The sequence below is a fragment of the Prenolepis imparis genome, unplaced genomic scaffold, assembly GCF_030444845.1.
Source record: "Prenolepis imparis isolate NDT839.2.m4 unplaced genomic scaffold, iyPreImpa1.0 SCAF_5, whole genome shotgun sequence".
In the NCBI taxonomy this organism is placed as follows: Eukaryota; Metazoa; Arthropoda; class Insecta; order Hymenoptera; family Formicidae; genus Prenolepis; species Prenolepis imparis.
Genome location: NW_028141163.1, coordinates 9,007,978 through 9,027,884, shown reverse-complemented (window position 1 = coordinate 9,027,884; position 19,907 = coordinate 9,007,978). Strand labels below are relative to the sequence as shown.

Below are 19,907 nucleotides of genomic sequence, written 5' to 3'. Positions count from 1 at the left end.
TTCGCTCTTCAGCGTGATTCGATGATTGCCCGTCAGAACATCTTGCGGCCGTTCACGCCAGGCGCAGTAAAAAGCGCTCGTGGCAATATAAACACACCGGCGAAAGAGTAAACCGGCGCCTATACCACTCGATATTATTGCACAGTGATTTCGTCATCTGTATTTTGCCCTCTCGTCATCTTTTGTCACAAACTCTGCTTACTGTCATAATTGCACTTATCAAACGAGACTAAACAGGATAAATATTGCGCGATCCAGCTTCGAACAATATTTACGATATCAATTAAATTTCTTGAACTCTGTATAATTATAATATATCATTAATATGTAAAATTAATATTCATATTACGGTAGTAATAATAATTATTTGTGGCAACAAATAATCATATTATATCATCTTCAGGCTATCTCTCTGATCAGCTTCTAAACAAAATCTTTTCAGCAGACACAACATTTCATTATGTAAAACATATATGCTTGCGTTGAATTAATATTTGCATGACACGTACATACATATACGTGTAGAATCTCTATAGTTATTATTTAATTTGAGTGCAATAATTCGATGTTCTACCTTGCGAGTGGCGCGATCGGGTTGCCCAGATGCGTGCCTCAGGCTAAAAAATCTTGTAAACCTGTCCGAGATACCAGTGTGCGAGCCTCTCTCTCTCTTTGTATCATCATGCACATACAGTCGAACTCGCATGCACCTCATGGAGGATTTCTCAACGATGCGGCTGATACGATGCGCCGAATCTCTCTCGTGTCATCGATTTAAGTCCATTGATGCGACAATCATAACACTTAAAACGCGATTTATCCATTTAAGATCGTCGAAAAAATTTGTGGATGACGTATGCGCGATATCAATATCCGATATATTACTTCGCAATTTTAATATTCGGAATCGTTTATCTCGTTGACACAAGATGCGTATCGATCGAAGACTAACTTCTCTTTAAATTGAGAGAAAGATTATAAATTTAAAATAAATTATCAATATTAAAAAATGTTTTAGTCTTTCCTTGAACTGTACAATGCGATAATTTAGAGAGAGAGAGAGAGAGAGAGCGCTTAAAACTATTTAATGCATTAGTAAAAAATATGCACGATGATTATGCTGCACCAGGTTTCTCCTCGTAATTAACCGCTATTGTTATACACATCTATTGTTTGAGCGAGCAAGGAGATATGGACCATGATATTCCTTACCGCCGGCCACGTTTTTGTCTCGATTATTTATGTTGCTTCAGCTTGTGACATCTTTCGAGTGATCGATGAGTATCGAGCAAGAGAGACGCGAATAATGAATATTCAAGCTGTTCCGAGTACTCTAGATAACTATCCTACAATGTCACTCTTGGGCACGTTTCACTGCTCAGCGTTGCCATTGCTTATCGTTATAGAACTCAGCATCGATGGCTGATCGATGAGCAATGAGATTATAAAGAGACAGGTGTCATTCGTCGATGTAATGTGTTCTCGGGAACTAAACGCGCGTTCCATCATCCTGATCGGAAACGTTAACAATTATTTTCCGATACCATACGCGAAGTATATTGCGACTTCAATAAATACAGCAGATATAATGTTCACACATCTTTATCTATATATTGTGTATAAAAGAAAAAAATTATCCTTATATATATTAGAAATTATCGATAATTTTTTTAATTACAGTAATTGTAAATGCAAAAAATTTTTGTACGTTTAATGCTTTATTACTTTAAACTGTATATTATCTGATTATCTAATTTTTTTAATTAAATAAATAGCGCAAAACGTATTTATTATTATTTATTAAAATATGACCATTTGTAATTTGTCAAATAAATACCAATATGCGCATAATATTATGCAAATTAAAATATAAATCTTATAATTAAATATCAGTTAATAAGACTTCTTTTTATTTATTTTTTTTTTTGCGAAAAAAATGCATACAGTAACGTTCCCTCAAATCATAGAGAACTTGTTAAACAAATTCGCAAAATAAATGCATTGAAACTCATATATTAACATTAAAGTGACAAAATTCATGTTTCTTTTCATTCGAAAAAATATTCAAATAACTAAAATCTCCAGGAATATATATTCATCACAGACAACGTAGCACAAAGAATGTTTCTGCCTTTTTCATCGCCTCGAGTTAAAGAGCTCGTTAGAGGAACATGCTGAGCAGAAAATGAGTTGAGACACAAAGTATGTGACACTTCACTTTTAGCGTCGAAAGGAGACATCCCTTTTAAATTTTATCATGCGTTTGTTGCAATATTGCAAGACATAAAATTTTAGTCTCCAACCTGCATTTACTATCTTAATTAAATGTTTAAGTCCTACAAGATTTATACTTATAGATTAAGTAAATATCCAATTGTAATATAAATTCATATAAAAGTTTCATATAAAGCTACAAGAGTATCTCGGGTTCGCTTCATTATCCGTATTCATTCAGTCGCTTGAAAAAAGAATAATTAATTAATATTCGAATTATACTTAAATGCAACTATTTAATTTTACCAATCGATTATTTCTTTGTTTTGAAACACAATTTGAGTAGCGCAAGGAAACAAAGCACGTGATTAAACATGCATACATATTTATGACTCTTTATAAAGCGTAATACGAGTGAAGCTCGTGTTCGAATATTATTCAAACAACAAACAATGTTTCAAAGAAAAGATATCGAAACTCGACGAACTGCGTATGTCTCTTATCGGATGAGTATGCTTTTCAATCGACGATTGTGATAATAACTGCAATTTGAACCGCATTCAAAACGCCGATTATCGTATTATGTGTTGTGGCAGAATTGTTATGAGCGCATTTATAAATTTGCATAATGCCTACATTTTTTTGCATATTTCTTTAACGATAAAATTTTCATATCTAAAGATGTACATCTTAAAAATATCTTTAAACTATTTTATATTTTATTTGCTTCGAGAGAACACTCAAATAAAGTTAAGATGTTAATAATGTGTTGCGCTGTTTTATTTTTAACGTCAAATCATATCAATAGAAAATGTTAATTTTACAACACATGGTCAATGTGTATGCTTATATCTCTTAATATAGCATTGTAATAATTTCTATAAACTTCTAAATTTAATTAACAGTATTCAATATTAATGCAAATATAAGTCTTTAAGTTTATGTGCATAAACCTGTAGAACCCTTATGGAACATTATATTAATCATGCTTTCACTCGACGCACGTGCAAAGTCATTATTTAAATTAAAAGTACAGTGCTCCGTTGTACCTTGAGCTTCATGGAACGCCAGAGGTGCCAAATGCATCCGCGTAGCGCATTAAAAGTAAACCATTGAAAGTGTATGCAAAGTGCATCTGCACGCTATAATGTATACAATATATATATATATATATATATATATATATATATATTGTATGCAATAGTATCGTTAATGTCGATATCATTTATAAATATGCTTGACGAGCTGCAAATTGACATATACATATATTCTTAAGATATAATTTGGTACACTGGAAAATATTTATTCTTCTCTATTTGGTAAAGCTCACCATTTTCTCTTATATTTCGTTTCAAAGTTTATTTTGTGGCGTCGACAGAATTTCTCCTAATCGGTATCGCGAAGAAAGAAAAAAAATTCCACGGCCGCAAATAGAGTTTCTTTCATGCGTTCGCGTCTTATTCTCTTTTTCTCTCTTTTTGCCAACCAGTATCCCGCAGGTTAAACATATCAGCGTCGGCCGTTCAACCCTGAGGATACTGCGTGTATCTTCTGAATTCGTCACATGTCAAGTTGCAACCAATTTCTAGAGATCTATATATTTCTTCGACAATAAAAAGATGCAAAGAATGATTTAAATATTCAATTACATATTAAAGACCGAATTAAGAAACTTGCTACAAATTATTATTATTACTTCAACAAATTGAGAGAGAGATGTTATAATTAATAATTATATTAAACTTACTTTAATTTAACTTTAACTCTAATAGATATATAATTTGTGAAACTGCTATAAAGATATTTAATAATAAATATTTGTGAATTCTCTCGATATTACTGAAGGAAAATCGATTTGTACATAATAATACGAAAATCACATACAAAAGGCTAAATCTAGGACAAGGTTTCTCGAGCTATCGAGAATTTCCTTCATCGACGAAAACTCTAGATTTATTTCGAATTAAGGGCTTATGATTAAATTAATGATTCATTATGGCATCAGAGCAATATATAGGACATCGAGAACCTAATTACTGAAAAAAGTTAATGAAAATCGATATTGCTTCTCCAAAGTTTCGGAACTCTTGAACAGAATCTCCATCTGCGATAGCAGAGTGTGCGTGCTTCGACCCATGACCTTATAATTTCACGCGAAGGCCGCGAGCATCGATCGTTCGTTGGATCAAGGGAAGACGTACAATTTCGATGGACGTGCAGGCACTCGACATTGAATCATATCGAAACGATCCATCGGTCCCCCTGACAGTTGCAAGCGGATAATAACAATCGCGAAGTCAGAAAAAAGCTATGGTGAGGCTGAAAAGATAGGCACACGAAGAACGATACTGGTGACAGAAGAAAGAATCTCGCGATTGCAGATTTTTAATAGAAAAAATAATTAAAAAAATAAATATAAACTGTTGCAAAACTTCATGAAAAGCTCATATATGAAGGATATTATTCTCTCTCTTATAAAAATATCTTTATTTCGTAATTAAAATTGAAAATACAATATTCTAAATAATATTCAATAAATATTAAAAAAACATAAATTAATAAACAATAAAATTTTACTTGAAGTTTGAAAGTACAATATAGCTGTACTATAGTGCTTTAGATCGCGGCGGGAAGAAACGAAGGGATAAACGATCGAGATGGATGCTCGCAGCTCGATCCTGCCACGTTCGATGATAGCGACTTCATGTAAATCCATTAGCGTAAACTTTTATCCGTAGGCTGCGGACGCGAGAGGTGAAAAGGTCAAAAGCGAGAGAAGAGAATGGACGGATAAAGCGCGAGACGCACGTATACACTTGTATGATGCATGCGCTATGCATTTGCACAGACTAATGCAAGAGTATCCTGCGGTCCTGTTTTGTATTATTAAAAATACAAGAAATAAAAATATAACAATAAAAAAGACTTTTGTAATTAAAATCGTACTTCTCACAAAAAAATATTTATGTCGTCATGGCCAATTTTAAGTTTTTGAAACATTAATGTCTGAATAATGTGACATTTTTGCGCTTAAAATAATCTCTAAACTAATATTAAAAATATAGATGTAATATATTAATATTAATATAAAAAATACTATCTTTTGCTGTATGCAGATTTCTGGCATTTACTAGTTTTGATTCAAATATTGTTTTCAGCATCATCGATCATCGCATTGTCGATCCTTTTAGTACCCGCCGCTGTTTATACTCGCCATATAAAATCTTGAAAATAAAAGAGCTACAGGCCTTCACGGCGCGTTAAGATTTTGCTTCCTAAAATCGTTAAGTCACTGACGAATATCTTAAGGTTTCCTTGCTTGCATAAAAACATTACATTTAAAATTAATATATTCTAATAATCTTTTCTGCACAAAACTTTTCATTACATTTAAAAAACTAGAAATAAATTAAGAAAATTGATGTTAATTTTCTTTCTACGTAATAAAAATAAATTTGATACAATAATATTTGTTATGCTTAAAATGATAATAAGCGAGCAAAGGTTACTGAAGAAAAAATTTTGTTATACGGAGTCTATTAATTAAAAAATTAAGATGCTAACACACAGATGACAATTAATTTTAAGAGATAAATATGCGAACATTTTAAAGAATTATTTATGCAGATTTACGTTGCTTGATTAGATACAAAAAGCTGCATGAAATCTTTAAGATTTATCTTTATCAGAATTAAGATAACATTAAAGCTGTCGTAGTTTCTAAGCGCAATCAATCATATAGCAATATCTCGCGCTGTGATTGTGTAATATTGTTCCATTGACTTTACTAGAAAGTTTACGCTTTACAACGTCGCTTGCCCAACCTAGTCTCGCGTGAAATTGCGTTACAACAGAATTAATAGACAAACTCGAAGTTTATTAGACAAACGTATAGCGGGAGACAAACGGCGTTCAGGAACATAAGTTGCACTGGCTAAAGAAAACGAGCGAATTAGACGATTCCGAATATGGAGAAGCAAGAAAGTTGGGATTGCCCTTTTTTTCTACCGACGAATTGCCGGTATTTGTTCTGGGAAGGGTTCTCGAAATGAACAGCCGTCGAATGAGAACTGGTTCTCGATTCACCGAATACAATAGCCGGGATGCTGCAAGATTCCGAGTAAACATCTTAAAAACTATGCATATATACGGTGAACTCGAACATTTCTCCGAAATCAATTTGTATGTCAAATTAAAATTTAGAAAAGAGTCAAATTGCTAGAAATTGATGTTATTATTTCTAATAGTTTTATATGAAATCGTGCGTGCAATGTTTAGATAATTTCGATTATTCATATCGGATAGTACATTTTATTTCATCGCAAAGATTGCGTGAGGAAAAAACCAGATATGGCATCTATGCGATTTAAGTTTAATGACTTTTTAAAAATTAATGCGAGATACTTTGTGTATCCCACGTTCGTCTTCAAAAAGTTAAATGCCAAGACACGTCGTGCGCCGCATCATCACCGGGGAACGCGTATATAGAAAACGAAGCACAGGATGCAGTAATGAAAGACGCTGCGCGTCTTATTGGCACCGCGTAGGCGCATAATTACTTCACCTGAGAAATAACCCGGGTAACCCATCATCAAGCAATTTTGTAATTTGGAAGTTTTGCGCTGCCTGCCCGCGGCTCCCGTTGCATCGTCTCGCGCATTCCGCTATAAGAGAACGGCTTTCGACGCGCATGAGATGCAATCTCTAAATGAACGAGCGGCGGCAATTCGCCGTTTTCGCAAATATGGACTGTGCGTTCTTGGACCGCAGAGCGCAGACCGGCAATTTCTTTGTTTATGGAAACACCGAGGGATCCGAGATTTTAAACGAGACCGTAGACGCCACCAGAATTTTTCCGAAGAGTCAACCGGTAGACAATTTTTAAGAAAAAAATCTGAAGTCTTTCTTTATTATATTATAATTATTTCAAAGACTCTGTATTATACTAATTGCCTTTAATTTTCATGATAAATATCTCTTATTATTTTAAGCAATAAACAATTTGAAGAAATAATATTCTTTTCATTATCTTATATTAATAATTTCTTTTATATAAAATATCAAGTCACTTTTCTTTTAATATATTATTTTTACTTTATAGATTTCCATATCCTTATCATCTTTTATATGTATATATGTATATATGTATTAGTTTTTATATATTTTTATATAAAAAATAAGTCACTTTTATATAAATGTTTGCGCGGGTAAAAATTAATGGATCTTGATAAAATAATAGTAATTATATGAGCAGTTTAGTAAAAAATAAAAGTAGTTATATGAATGCGGATAAATCAAATACATAAACCTTACTGAGCTGTTGGCGAATTAATTATAATGCAGTGAACGATGGAGAAAGAGATCCTAAAATAAAAAACTCGTGTAAGCAATTCTTCAAAACGTAAATCTGAAATTAGCAGGAATGAATCACTACGAATCGCCTTGATGAGATCGACGACCGACAAACTCTCGTTAACGTATACATCGCGCGATACAGAATTGTTTAGACATCGTTCGTTCACACTTCGTGAATAAGGCAGAGTATATGATTGTATATGCAGCCTCTAACGATATGAAAGTGCAACGTCCTCTTAGCAGTCGTGAAAATAACTTCTTGCACAATCCTGACACAATATATGAATGACGACATGTATGTATTTTTTCTTTAAATAAATAGAGATATTTGAATTATAATAATTATTTAAAGAAATATCTCAAAACCCTTATATTTTTTTCTAAACATTCCTCTCAAAGCACACTTTAAATTTGATTCATTTATTGCTATTTTTCTCAATCGTTTAAGAAATATTACAAAAAGTTAATTTATTTGTTTATTTGTTATGCATTAGAAACATTTCGAAAGATATAGAACAAAATAAAAATAACTTGAAACGTATTTAAAAAAATCTTTTCTTACGTTAAAAAAAAGCTCGTGCTTTGTGTTGAAAAAGGGGCACTTAATCACCAAAAAAATAATAAAAAAATATTTATGGAAGGAGTTGTTTACGTAATGCAAAAAGTTCCTTTTTTATACGGAGGGATACCTTGCCGAAAAAAAATATTTCTACAGTGCATGGAACTCATCCAACCATCTTAAAAATAACTCTGTTACTTTTATGATAAGCTATGCGGATGCAGCTGCGAGAAAGCAAAGTTACCACCAAGAGGTGTTATCATGATTCGTAATTGAAACGTGCAATATGTAGGTGCATTATGGTGTTCAGGCCTCGAATCCTGAAATAAGATACGTCGTAATTTTCGAGTAGCTCGCACGATCTCTCGGGAGTGAAGGGTTGTTGTATACATTATATTCGTATATTAAATTTTTTCACCACACTATTATAAGTCAGACACAGTTACTTATTTTTACAAAAAATGAAAATGATAATAGCTCTCAAACGTAGTGCATGTAATGTAATTAATATATTAATTAAGAAAATTAATGTAATTAATATAATAATTCATAAAAATTCTTTGATTTTTAGGCATTATCAAAAGTAAAACTTAATAAAAATTTTTTTATAGAAATTAATATTATGTGTAATAAAAAATTAATTTTAATTTTAATTAAATTTCTTACATAATTAAAGTATTGAAAAACTTAGAAAATTGTGTTGTTAAACATAAATAAAAATTTAAAAATTAATATAATATAGGTTTAGCATAATTATCACTTATTTTGTTTTTAAACAGTTTTGTTTCGAGTTACAAAATTTACCCGAGCAGTTTTTTGTTAATTGACTCGAGTAATGTTTTAGAGCGACGTATAAAAAAGTGGGATGTCACAAGTGTCCAGGACTGCACTTGATCAATTCAGTACTTGTAAAACAGCGACCGATGACTGAGGTAGTCATTGGAAAACCTTAAAAATAAATTGCCGTACGGGCACACACAAGTGGCACTTCAACTCTCCAGTTTCTTTGTTCCTCCTCGCGAAGTTTCTCCAGTCGAGATTCCACGTGTTTTGCATGCTGATCGCTCGTAAAATAAATGGTCGTTACACCGCCAATCGATAGCTGTGTTTGCCCCTTCATTACCTCGATCAAATCGATATCCGGATCCTTCTTGAAATCTCAAATTATTGCAATAATTGCTAATTTATCACCTCGTTCGCGTGACAAACGAAAATTTTGTTATTAGTCGCAAACCAAGGCAAGTTTATTAATAATTTTATTCGCCAACAGCTCGGTAAGGTTTATGTATTTGATTTATCCGCATTCATATAATTACTTTTATTTTTTTACTAAACTGCTCTTATAATTACTATTATTTTATCAAGATCTATTAATTTTTACGCGCGCAAACATTTATATAAAAGTGACTTATTTTTTATATAAAAATATATAAAAACTGTATACATATAAAAAATGATAAGAATACGGAAATCTATAAAGTAAAGATTACATATTAAAATAAAAGTAACTTGATATTTTATATAGAAGAAATTATTAATAAATACTTTGTATATGACAATCACTGGATTTCTCAGTTTAACTTGAGAACTGCTCATAAAAATATATTAACAGACGCAAGTTTTTAATTCGATATCAAAAGTATATCTATAATATAATACTTCTTAATGTGAATTATTAACATTACAATTGATGGAGAGAAGCAATATTTTTTCTTTCTTTTATAAGAAACAAGATGAATAAAATTAAGCAAATAATAATAATTTTCTCTTAATTTTTCTAATATTATTTAAAGAAATTAGAGAATGACTTCATTTACGATAATCCTAAAATATATATAATGTGTCACACATTTTGCGTCAATTTTTAAATGCAAATGTTGAGATTAAAGACATAATTTTTATATTTTTTAATAAATATTTGATAAAAATAGATTATTAATACACTAATGATAAACATGAGAAATAAATATAGCGACAGTAATTTACAATTCATTTAAAGCATTTAATAAATACAAACAAGATAATAGCGTCATCCATCATATGACAGATTTTAACCGCGATTTTAATTTATTTTTCCATGCATTTTTGAATGCTGGCTAATTCGGGAAAGAAAATTGCCATTCTCTTTGATCTCGTTGAATGCTTGATTTCTTTATGATTGTGTGTGTACAAAATTGGAAGCTGTGAAGCGCGCATCTGCATGAGATCGCAATGCGTCGTGTATGAGAAAAAAGAAAACAGTAGACTAACGTTTATGAAAAATCGGGTAATAAAAGACCAGTGTTTATTGCCTCTATACCAGACGTGCAAGATGTGTCATGTATTTCTGCGTTAAATTGCACTTTGCTCCGTCTGTAGTTAGAATTTATTGCTGGATATACCTTCTAACGAGAAATTATACCGATTTTTTTATTGCGCTCTTTTTCTTATTTAAAAATTAATTAAAAATTGTCGTTATTAAATAATGCAAAAATATTTGCAGAAATGTAATTATTAAAATATTAAAAATCTATATAGTTATTAATATATGCATGTATAATTAAATTAATACAGTAAGCATGAATAACGAATGAATGAAAACGGATATAATAATGAATTTTATACATATGTATATGTATAAAAGCAAAAATTATATTTTATGTAATTTTTAATATTTAATAATAAATTGTCATTAATTATATCAATGACTTATTATTCAATTTTATGTGATTTATCTTGATTTATTAAATTATAATAATTCCATGTTTATGTACATACATATATGGGCACATAAAAATATAAATTTCGAATTCATATTTCACAAAATTAAATTGTAATAAATAATGTTATTTATTTTTTTTTAATTAAAATTGACTTAGTGTTTTCTACAATACTTTTTTATGTTAAATTTTATTTATTTTATTTATTAAAGAATCCATTTTCTAGCAGCTATATCTTTGTTTTATATTTTTTAAATAAACACAATTTATATAATCGTATGAAATTTATATTATTCGTAGGCTTGCAATATTACACGAAACCTATATACCACAATATACAACATTTTGCATTTAGCAGAAAGAAAATTGAAACATATATAATCATAATCCCCACAAGTATTGAACTTAAATGTCATGTAGACTTTATTGGCCTAATAAAGCTGACGTGAATTACGAGATTCATAAAATTTACAAGGACGATAGTGGTTTCGACTTGACGAAGAAATGTTTTGCTATGTTTTTGCTCTCGCATAGACACAGCTGCATGTCGCGAAGAAGGCATGTTCGTTAAGTTCGTAGGGACAGTAAAGGAAATCGTCGTTGTCATCATCGGCGAAAATCTACATGAGCAAGAGACAGATGCACGAACGTAACAAACGATCACGATAACACAACGTCGCGTTAAGGGTTACGTGATGTTGTTAGGAATGGAAACCATCCTGAGATCGCCACTAAGATTTCGGAAGTGCTTAAGAGAGCCGTAGACATGCGAGCGTTCAATGCGATAATTCATTCGAGATTTATCACCCTTCGGCCAAAACCTTGTAACCCGCGTCACGCAATCCCTTTTGGTTGTTATGCATCTGATGCAGAATGTTGCTAATTTTATTATGCTTCTTGCATACTTTTTGCTTTAATCAGATATGATTTTTAAATGATATTGTAAATATATATTATATGTATTTAATATATATACATATATATAATTATATATATTTGTAATTTATAATATAAATCTCCATAAATAAATTATTTTTTTCGAGAAATAGTATTGATTCTATTTATCGACTTTTTTATTCATGTTTTTATTACTTTTAAATTTAAATTATTAATTTTTTATTATAAAATTAATAAATTAAATTTATAAGTAATAAAAACATGAATAAAAAGTCGATAATTGGAATTAATACTATTTCTAAAAAAAAAATAATTTATTTATGGAGATTTATATTATAAATTACAAATATATAAATATATATAATTATATTATATAAGAGCGTAAAGAAAAATGATTAGCAATGGTTTAAGCTACAAAACTCTTGAACAGTTCTACATGTATTGAGATAACATTTTAAATCAATAGAGGCACATATGCATATGCACTTTGGTCGATGCATTTGCCAATCACTTCGGTATACTGACCCTTAACCCACGCTGTATAAAACTGGTCTAGTAACTGGTTGGCGCATAAATACCACGATTGATGAGATGAGGAGTTTCATGGAAAGACAAGATTTTTCGACATAAATCATCCGCGCGCTATAAATCTCCAATAATTCTTATCATTGTGAGACACGCTCCTGCTTCTTGCGACAATTTCGTTTTACGTTTGTCGAAATGTCCGTTTAATATCGTTAAAAAAACGAAAGAGAAACAGTCTTATCGGTGTCTATACCGAGATACGTGCGGAACAAACTCGAAGTAATAGTTCTAGAACCAGTATTCCCACGCGAATATCCTCTGAACCATATCTGAACCCTCGTTGTGCGACGCATTTCACGAGATTTTTCGCAAATTGAGAACACGACACGGGCGATTTACGCGCCGGAGAAAGTTTGAGGAAATCATTGTGAATCATTAAAGTACCCAAGTTATTAATAACTTGACGTAGACATGCTAGATTATACTAACAATAAGTTATAGGAGACAGTTTCCTGATTTCTATGCGGCGTCTTATAGTTTTTAGTGTAAATTTATAACATACTATAATAAATAATATAAATATAAATATAAATATATATAATGTTATATGCATAGAAAAAATCTTTCTACACATGAAGGCTTATTAAACTGTCTTCTACATGTATATGGCAGTATTATTGATATAAATAGGATTAATCGCAAAGTATTTTATTAAAAATTATTTATATTTTGTCGATGCATTCTTTGTTGATCTTAAAGTTGATATTTTTTTTAGCGAAAATGTCATTCTATTAGAATTTGTTTTAACGTTTTGATTTAACTACTACTTTTTTTAAATTCAATGTCTAGACAAATGTTAATTTTATATTAAAATATTTTCAAAATAAAATATTAATCTGATATTAAGAAATTAACAACGTAATACGAGTAATATAAAATCAACAATATTATAAATAAGCAGTTTACTTATTTGCATTATTTTAGTCAATTCGTAAATAACAAATGCCTCATAAAATTATACCAAGAGAAGAGCGTTAGGGTCAAAATATTAATTTATTGAAATAAATTTATGATGGTGAAAGTGATGGCATTAAGAAGCCATTTAAATAAACAGAATATTCGCGATATGTGAAAAATATGCGAAATTACCTGCTATGCTAATCTCTTTGATCCTTTCTCTCTCCGATAATTGTAGATAAACCAACGGTCTTCTCACTAGCACATTCTTGTAACTTCGTGACACAGTTTTGGGTTTCCGAGGAGCACCTGTAATTATAGTGAAGAATGTTTAAAGAATCTGTGGTTTCTGTGTTTAATATTCGGAAATCACAAAACTGATATTTCCAAATATTTCGCTTAAATTTATGACAAATTATGACATCATAACAGATTACATTAAAAATCACAATTACACAAATAGGTTTAAATTGTAATATTTAAATTATTATTATATTAATTATCATATAAAGTTATTAAGTTAAATTAATAATATTATTCAATTTCAATTTTGCGAATTAAATTTATTGCTCGATATACATGGCGGGAGATAATAAATTTTATAAATTTGGCTGAAATAAACATATTATAGATAATGTAAATATGATGCAAACAAAGACTTCCAATCAATAAGTTGCATTCAACGCTGGACGTGCAATGAGAAAACAAATCAAGAGTTATGCATACGAATTAATAAAAAGTTTAATGACGGCATTAATTGCGCATATATAATATCCTTTATGTGATCACTTATGGCAGATAGATAGATCGCGTTTCTCGCGCTTCTCGAGCGAGAAGTCGACGTAGACGAGGACCATCGAGTCCTCAGTATTCATTGTTGCGACAGTAAATGTCGTGTTACGTTTCAGCAAACACGACAGCGACATGGTGAAATGCAATTTTCTACGGCCTGACGATGACGAAGTGGTTCTGTCGAGCAAGCGCGTTCGTTTCGATGCCTAATTATACGGACGATCGCCATATGTTATGAATCGTTGAGATCCGCTCTGTCTGGTCCACGATTTCGTTGTTGCTAAGTAACTTGATGATATTTTCAAGATTTAATCTTGCTTCCAGATCACACAATGATATTATTATTCCTTTTACTTTTAAAATTCTTGGTCCTTAATCAGAAATACAATCGGTTTCATATCGTGTAAGCTTGATTCTGAAGCCGGCTCAAGGCATGACAAGCTGTAATATCGTCGCCAACGCAAATACTTTTATTTCGACTGTGTGCATTCGATATTGGCCTTCGTATTTTACGATTTAACCGGCCTTCTGCATACTTTACGATTCAAATGACTGCGCTTTAGCGATCAGCTGGAACGAAGGGGCCCAACACGGGACACGTTTACGATGACTATCGAAATGACCGATCCGCAGATTTAATTCCCCCATCACGTATAAGCCGTAATAACGAAATGCAAAGCTGAAATCGATACGGGATCGAAGAAAAGGATTATTTGAAAATTCATATGACGGCGATTCTTGATAATATCTTCGTGATCATTTTTATATTCAGTTTGCTTTCGGATATCGCGATCGCTGATTATCATTTGTGTGATGTGAATAATATATGTAATACATTTACAAAATCTATTTCTTTTTTTTTTATTAAAAATTATTATTTTGCATTTCAGAAGGCGAGTGTGTACGAGACAAGCTCCTATAACTTCTCATCATCATCGGGGAAAACAAATTAGGTATTACGTTGCATATCTTATAAATGCACAGGAATTTACAGCAGAAAAAACATATAAATTGTGATCTAATTGATTTTAGGATAAGTTGCTCAAGAATATATAAATATTTGTAGATTTATGAATGCTTGTAACAAAACTTTCCCCTTTGGATTTTCTATTAATGACATACGATATATTGCATGATACGTTGCATTTTATAAATTTCCTAACAAAATTTATGAAATATTCTAGATTAGTATACACCGAGGTGACTTCTAGCTTTTTTTGTTGTCCGGGATGGTCGCAAGTTACTCATTTGAGTTTTGGTTGTAATAAACGTAAGTAAATTTAATGACAGTTCTCCAATTTTTCAATGTATTGCCTACAAGTATCAAAAAATATAACAATTTTAATTATTTCAATATTAATAATTAAAATTATTAAAATTTTTTTTTATAAAACATTAAGTAGTATATTATAATCAACATTCTAGTCCATATATTCTTTCGATATTTGAACAATCTGCATTATTCACAATAATACGAATTGACTAATCTAGATGTAATTGTTCTCCAGCCACGTGTGCAATACCATGTCTGAACGGCGGAACTTGTACATCACTTGGTAAATGCACGTGTCCTAAGGGTTATACTGGCAATCAATGCCAGACAGGTAATTTTAATTTCATTTACGAACATCCATTTATTATTATTAGCTTTGATGAGAAAATTATATGATCTAGAAATTAGTAAAGAAATCGAAAAGAAATCGTTCTTTCTCTTTCTTTTTCTCTCACGGAATATCGTACATAATATTAGCACATATTTATACATATTTAAAGTACGCATAAAATAAATAACATTATTTTGTGAAACAAAGAATATTTAAAACAGATAGAAATTCTTTTCTTCTCCATCTATCTTCTTCTAATAAAGATTTTAAATAGTTTAAAATCAATTTTATCAGTTATTTTAATCGGTAGCGAGATATGTGTGTGTGTGATATTTTTATTATAAGAAAGCAAACTAAAGAAAAATTGAAGTAACATCCGCATTTCTCAACTAAGCATCGGATTTTTCATTATAGTCATGATTGCGATTATAATACTTAGCGTTTGCATAATACATAAAGAACAATGATTAGAATATTCGTGTAGCGCGACGGAGAATCGCTCATAAATCTATCAAGAGAAGGCGGCAACTATTTGATTGCAATCGAGCGATGCAAGACATACAGGACACCATAATACAGATTGCACTGTAGTTAGTTCAGTGTTCGCGTGATTCTATCAAGAAACGTATCGCTTCATGTCGATAATTAATTACATCTGATGATACCAGGCACGAGAAGGCAACTAAGGAATCGATCAAATTGCGCTTTAACGAGGCAATGCTTATATGTCATTAGTTAGGACCAATTGTGTCTAATTATATATATGTATATATATGTGCTATTATTTGATAATTTAGTTATTTAGTAAATCAATATTCTAACCGAATAAGTGAAAGATGTGTGAAAGAGATTCGGATCTTATAAAACGAATTTAAAAAATTTATAATATTAAACTATATAATAAAAATATGATTTTAACATGTTATCAATTATATATTTTTCTAAAGTTAAATATAAACTAAAATTTTATTTTAAATTTAATATTTTTTTATGTTAAATATATTTTTATTTTTTTTGTGACATTTTTGGTACCAAAAGATATAATGCAGCATTTTAGATAGCTTGCAAAAATGTGAATTAAGTGTTATCTATTTAATATTTCTTTATTTCGCAGACGTGGATGAATGTGCGATAGAAAAACCATGCGGACAACTTTGTATAAACGTGCCCGGTAGCTATCGATGTCATTGTAGAATCGGATTTCAACTTCAGCAAGATGGCCAATCCTGTCGGAGGAATGGTACGCAAAATTCGAAATTTAAAAAATAAAACTTTTCAAATAATAACTTTATAAGAATAAGTTTATTTTTTTGCAGATACCGATGAAAATGCCTTTGAGGCCCGTGACTTGGAGAACAATTTTCACGACATATCGACAACAAAAGATCCGATGACTTCTGATGGTATGTATACATAATAATATATAATTCGATCTTAAATATAACAGTATTTTTGTTAAAATTCTATTGACTCCCTCTATTAATTCCAATTGTCTTTTGCAAATATTTAATTTTATAAATAATACTGTGTTCTGAAATTGTGAACAAAACTATTATAGTTTAAAAAGTAATTATTTTATTTTTATAATTAAACTATATTTAAATTTCGATTTTTGCAATATCAATAAATATGGAATAAAATTCACGCTTTATAATTAAAAATTTCTAAAAATATAAATTAGTAAATAAAATAGTGAACAAAATGCCATTTAAATTATAGATGCAGAAAATGAGCTAAGTGATGATGATCAAGACTACGAGATCATCTTAAAAAGATTGACTAAACTGGAAAAGGTAAGTTTAATACTTGTCAACATAACATAATTGATGAAAAAACATATTACAACTCTTTAGCAAGTGGCCAAAAACAGAAAAAGAGAGACGGAGACTTCAGAGATGAACACCAAAGTTACATTAGCGATTGAGAACATGAACGATATGAAAAGAACTGTCGAGAACATGGTATATTTTAGAAATATTAAAATATTATACACTCGAATCTCTCAATATAACGCATAGCAAATATCTCACAAAAAATTTCGCATAATTAAATTTTATTTCATAAATAAATGCGCAAGAATATTTATTTATACTTTTTATCTCCTCGATTTTCAGATTTTATTATTGCTGTGCACACACAACGATAATATATAATTTAAATTAAATAATCATATAATTGAAAACAAGCGCATTTTTTATTTTAAACTTAAATATTTATTATTTAGATTATCTAGTAAGATATTGTGCATATTTACAATTATTAAAAAAAATAAAAGAATAGATTTTAATCATGATCGATGAGAGAGAAAGTATAATTTCGTTATAAACTTTTATCGATATAGTTATAAACTTTTTATCAATTTTCGATTTATTTAAAATTTGTTAATAGTTGTAGGTGATCTGATAAAAATCAAAATTATTTTTATTTTTTTTACGAGCTTGTGAAAGAATGAATATCATAAAAAGAAACAGAGGAATATATGATTTCAATAATATAATTTCGGTTTGTGCGTTATTTGATATTTCGAGCTATATAGAGATCGAAGTGTAATTAGTAGAAACAGATATTTATATTGTTTATGGGCATAATTACGATTTGTTTTAGCAACTGATGCAACAGGAAGTATATGATATGAGAAGCAAGATAAAGCAGTACGAGGCAGAAGTGAGAAAGATACATCATCTGATGAATCGCGTCGCAGAATTAGAAAATCGTTTGAGAATACGCTGCAGATCAGTAATACCAATAAACAGTGGGTCGTTGAATTTTTAGCATTGCTATACAGCATCATTATCAGTACTATTTAATACTAATAATGGATAGTGGTATTTTTACCATGAAGTTTTTATCCAGTCGGAATGCTATGTAAAATGATTAATATTTTAAAATAAAAAAAAAAAAAAAATGCAGCATATTCTGTAACAGAATATTTACTTTCAAGCCATAGAATGGCATTGGTCGTTTCTATATCAAAGTGCTGACATAATTTTAGTCATAAAATTTACACGGAAATTTTCTACCGTGAATCAATACCACTGCCATAATTTAATATTTGTTACGTTTTGCAGGCTAGTAATAATAGTAGCATAATTTAAATATGATTATTTGTACTCAATCTTTATATATATAATAAAATAATGTGGATTTGTATTTACTGCCTTTTAATTTAAGTTTTGGAAAGAATGGTGCATGAAAATGGTCTATCATACAACATTAAAAGAATGGGTGCATTTTTTATCCAAAGTTATAAATAATTAAAGTTAAAAAAAAGTTGATTCAAATTATAATTAAAATTCAGAAAAATTTTATTCAGCAAAAAAAAAGTATCGATCAAAATATAGTCAAATATATGCAGAAGAAGATAAGAAAGAATTATTCAGATATGTTAACTAGATATGACAACCAGTTGAAAAAAACGTAAAAATAAAAAAGAAAGTTTGTCATAATTTTATAACTACACCCATCCTTTTAGAGGAAACAAACATGGTATTCCAATGTGTGGTAGTAATAATAATAATTTGTAGAGAGGAAAAACCAAGTTTTATAATATTTAAAAATTCATAAGCAATATGAAAAAAAATTAATTTCACAATTTATAAAGAAAAATTTAATTGCCTTATTTTAGTGCCTTTTTCTGTCGTCTGGTGAGTCTTTTGCTTGATATTTTGCTGGCCTTCTCTGTTTTCGCTCTTCCCTTCTTATGTTTGAGTATCTTTCGTTTATTCATCCATACGGGATAATTACCGTACTGATCACGCAATGTTTTCTTATTATATATTCTAGCAGTAGCACCTTCTACTTCCATCTGTTCTTGATCTATGGCTTCGCTTTTTCCATTAGTTTTAGCCTTGTCTTCTTTGATTTTTCTTGCGTCAACAACTACAATGTAAAACATCATCATGTTACATTTCGTTATATATGATAATATTTATTATAAATTGTTAGTATCTATATACTTATTATAATTATTATAAACATCTATTTAATAGTGTTCTTTATGGTATTTTAGTGTCTTTAATGCAAACTTTAGCGTAAAATCATACCTGTAGCGATTTCTTGAATATTTTTCATTTCAATATCATTAGATGCACTTTCATCAACACCAAGGGTTTTCTTCAATCTGTCTAATTCCTTTTCCGCATAACGTTCTCTCTTCACTGCTCTGCATTTCCTTCTCCATTTACTACGCAACGATTTTGCCATATTTACACGTGCGTTTAATTAAAATAAGATAAAGGTTATGTTCCACAGACCATATACTCAGACGATCGCTCGGAGTTTGACTGCCAACTGCCATCTACATTT

The 19,907-nt window shown here is 30.2% G+C and overlaps 3 protein-coding genes across 3 annotated transcripts in view; 1 reads left to right on the top strand and 2 right to left on the bottom strand.

Moving 5' to 3' along the window:
* The window catches only part of LOC145936884 (uncharacterized), a 24,191-nt gene extending 10,674 nt beyond the window's left edge, over window positions 1-13,517 (bottom strand). The window contains exon 1 of the mRNA XM_083039548.1: window positions 13,399-13,517. The gene's annotated coding sequence lies outside the window, so the exon portion shown is untranslated. The remainder of the gene's footprint in view (window positions 1-13,398) is intronic.
* Slow (epidermal growth factor-like protein slowdown) overlaps window positions 1-18,746 on the top strand; it is a 21,056-nt gene extending 2,310 nt beyond the window's left edge. The window contains exons 2-9 of the mRNA XM_083039543.1: window positions 14,889-14,951; window positions 15,183-15,268; window positions 15,507-15,602; window positions 16,717-16,842; window positions 16,919-17,005; window positions 17,322-17,395; window positions 17,456-17,563; window positions 18,207-18,746. Coding sequence (XP_082895669.1) covers window positions 14,889-14,951; window positions 15,183-15,268; window positions 15,507-15,602; window positions 16,717-16,842; window positions 16,919-17,005; window positions 17,322-17,395; window positions 17,456-17,563; window positions 18,207-18,374 — 808 coding nt within the window. The 3' untranslated portion in view covers window positions 18,375-18,746. The remainder of the gene's footprint in view (window positions 1-14,888; window positions 14,952-15,182; window positions 15,269-15,506; window positions 15,603-16,716; window positions 16,843-16,918; window positions 17,006-17,321; window positions 17,396-17,455; window positions 17,564-18,206) is intronic.
* On the bottom strand, window positions 13,292-19,907 carry LOC145936885 (protein LLP homolog). The gene is made up of 3 exons (XM_083039550.1): window positions 19,646-19,907; window positions 19,218-19,481; window positions 13,292-13,515 (listed from the first exon to the last, which is right to left on the bottom strand). Exons 1-2 carry the CDS (start codon window positions 19,803-19,805, stop codon window positions 19,219-19,221), a joined length of 423 nt encoding a protein of 140 aa, XP_082895676.1. The 5' UTR covers window positions 19,806-19,907; the 3' UTR covers window positions 13,292-13,515; window position 19,218.

Bases quoted from the DNA above. Each gene is read 5' to 3' on its own strand.
- LOC145936885 (XM_083039550.1), bottom strand. From the start codon at position 19,805: ATGGCAAAATCGTTGCGTAGTAAATGGAGAAGGAAATGCAGAGCAGTG. The intron at 19,482-19,645 runs GTATGATTTTAC...TTTACATTGTAG, and splicing joins TATTCAAGAAATCGCTACAG to TTGTTGACGCAAGAAAAATC.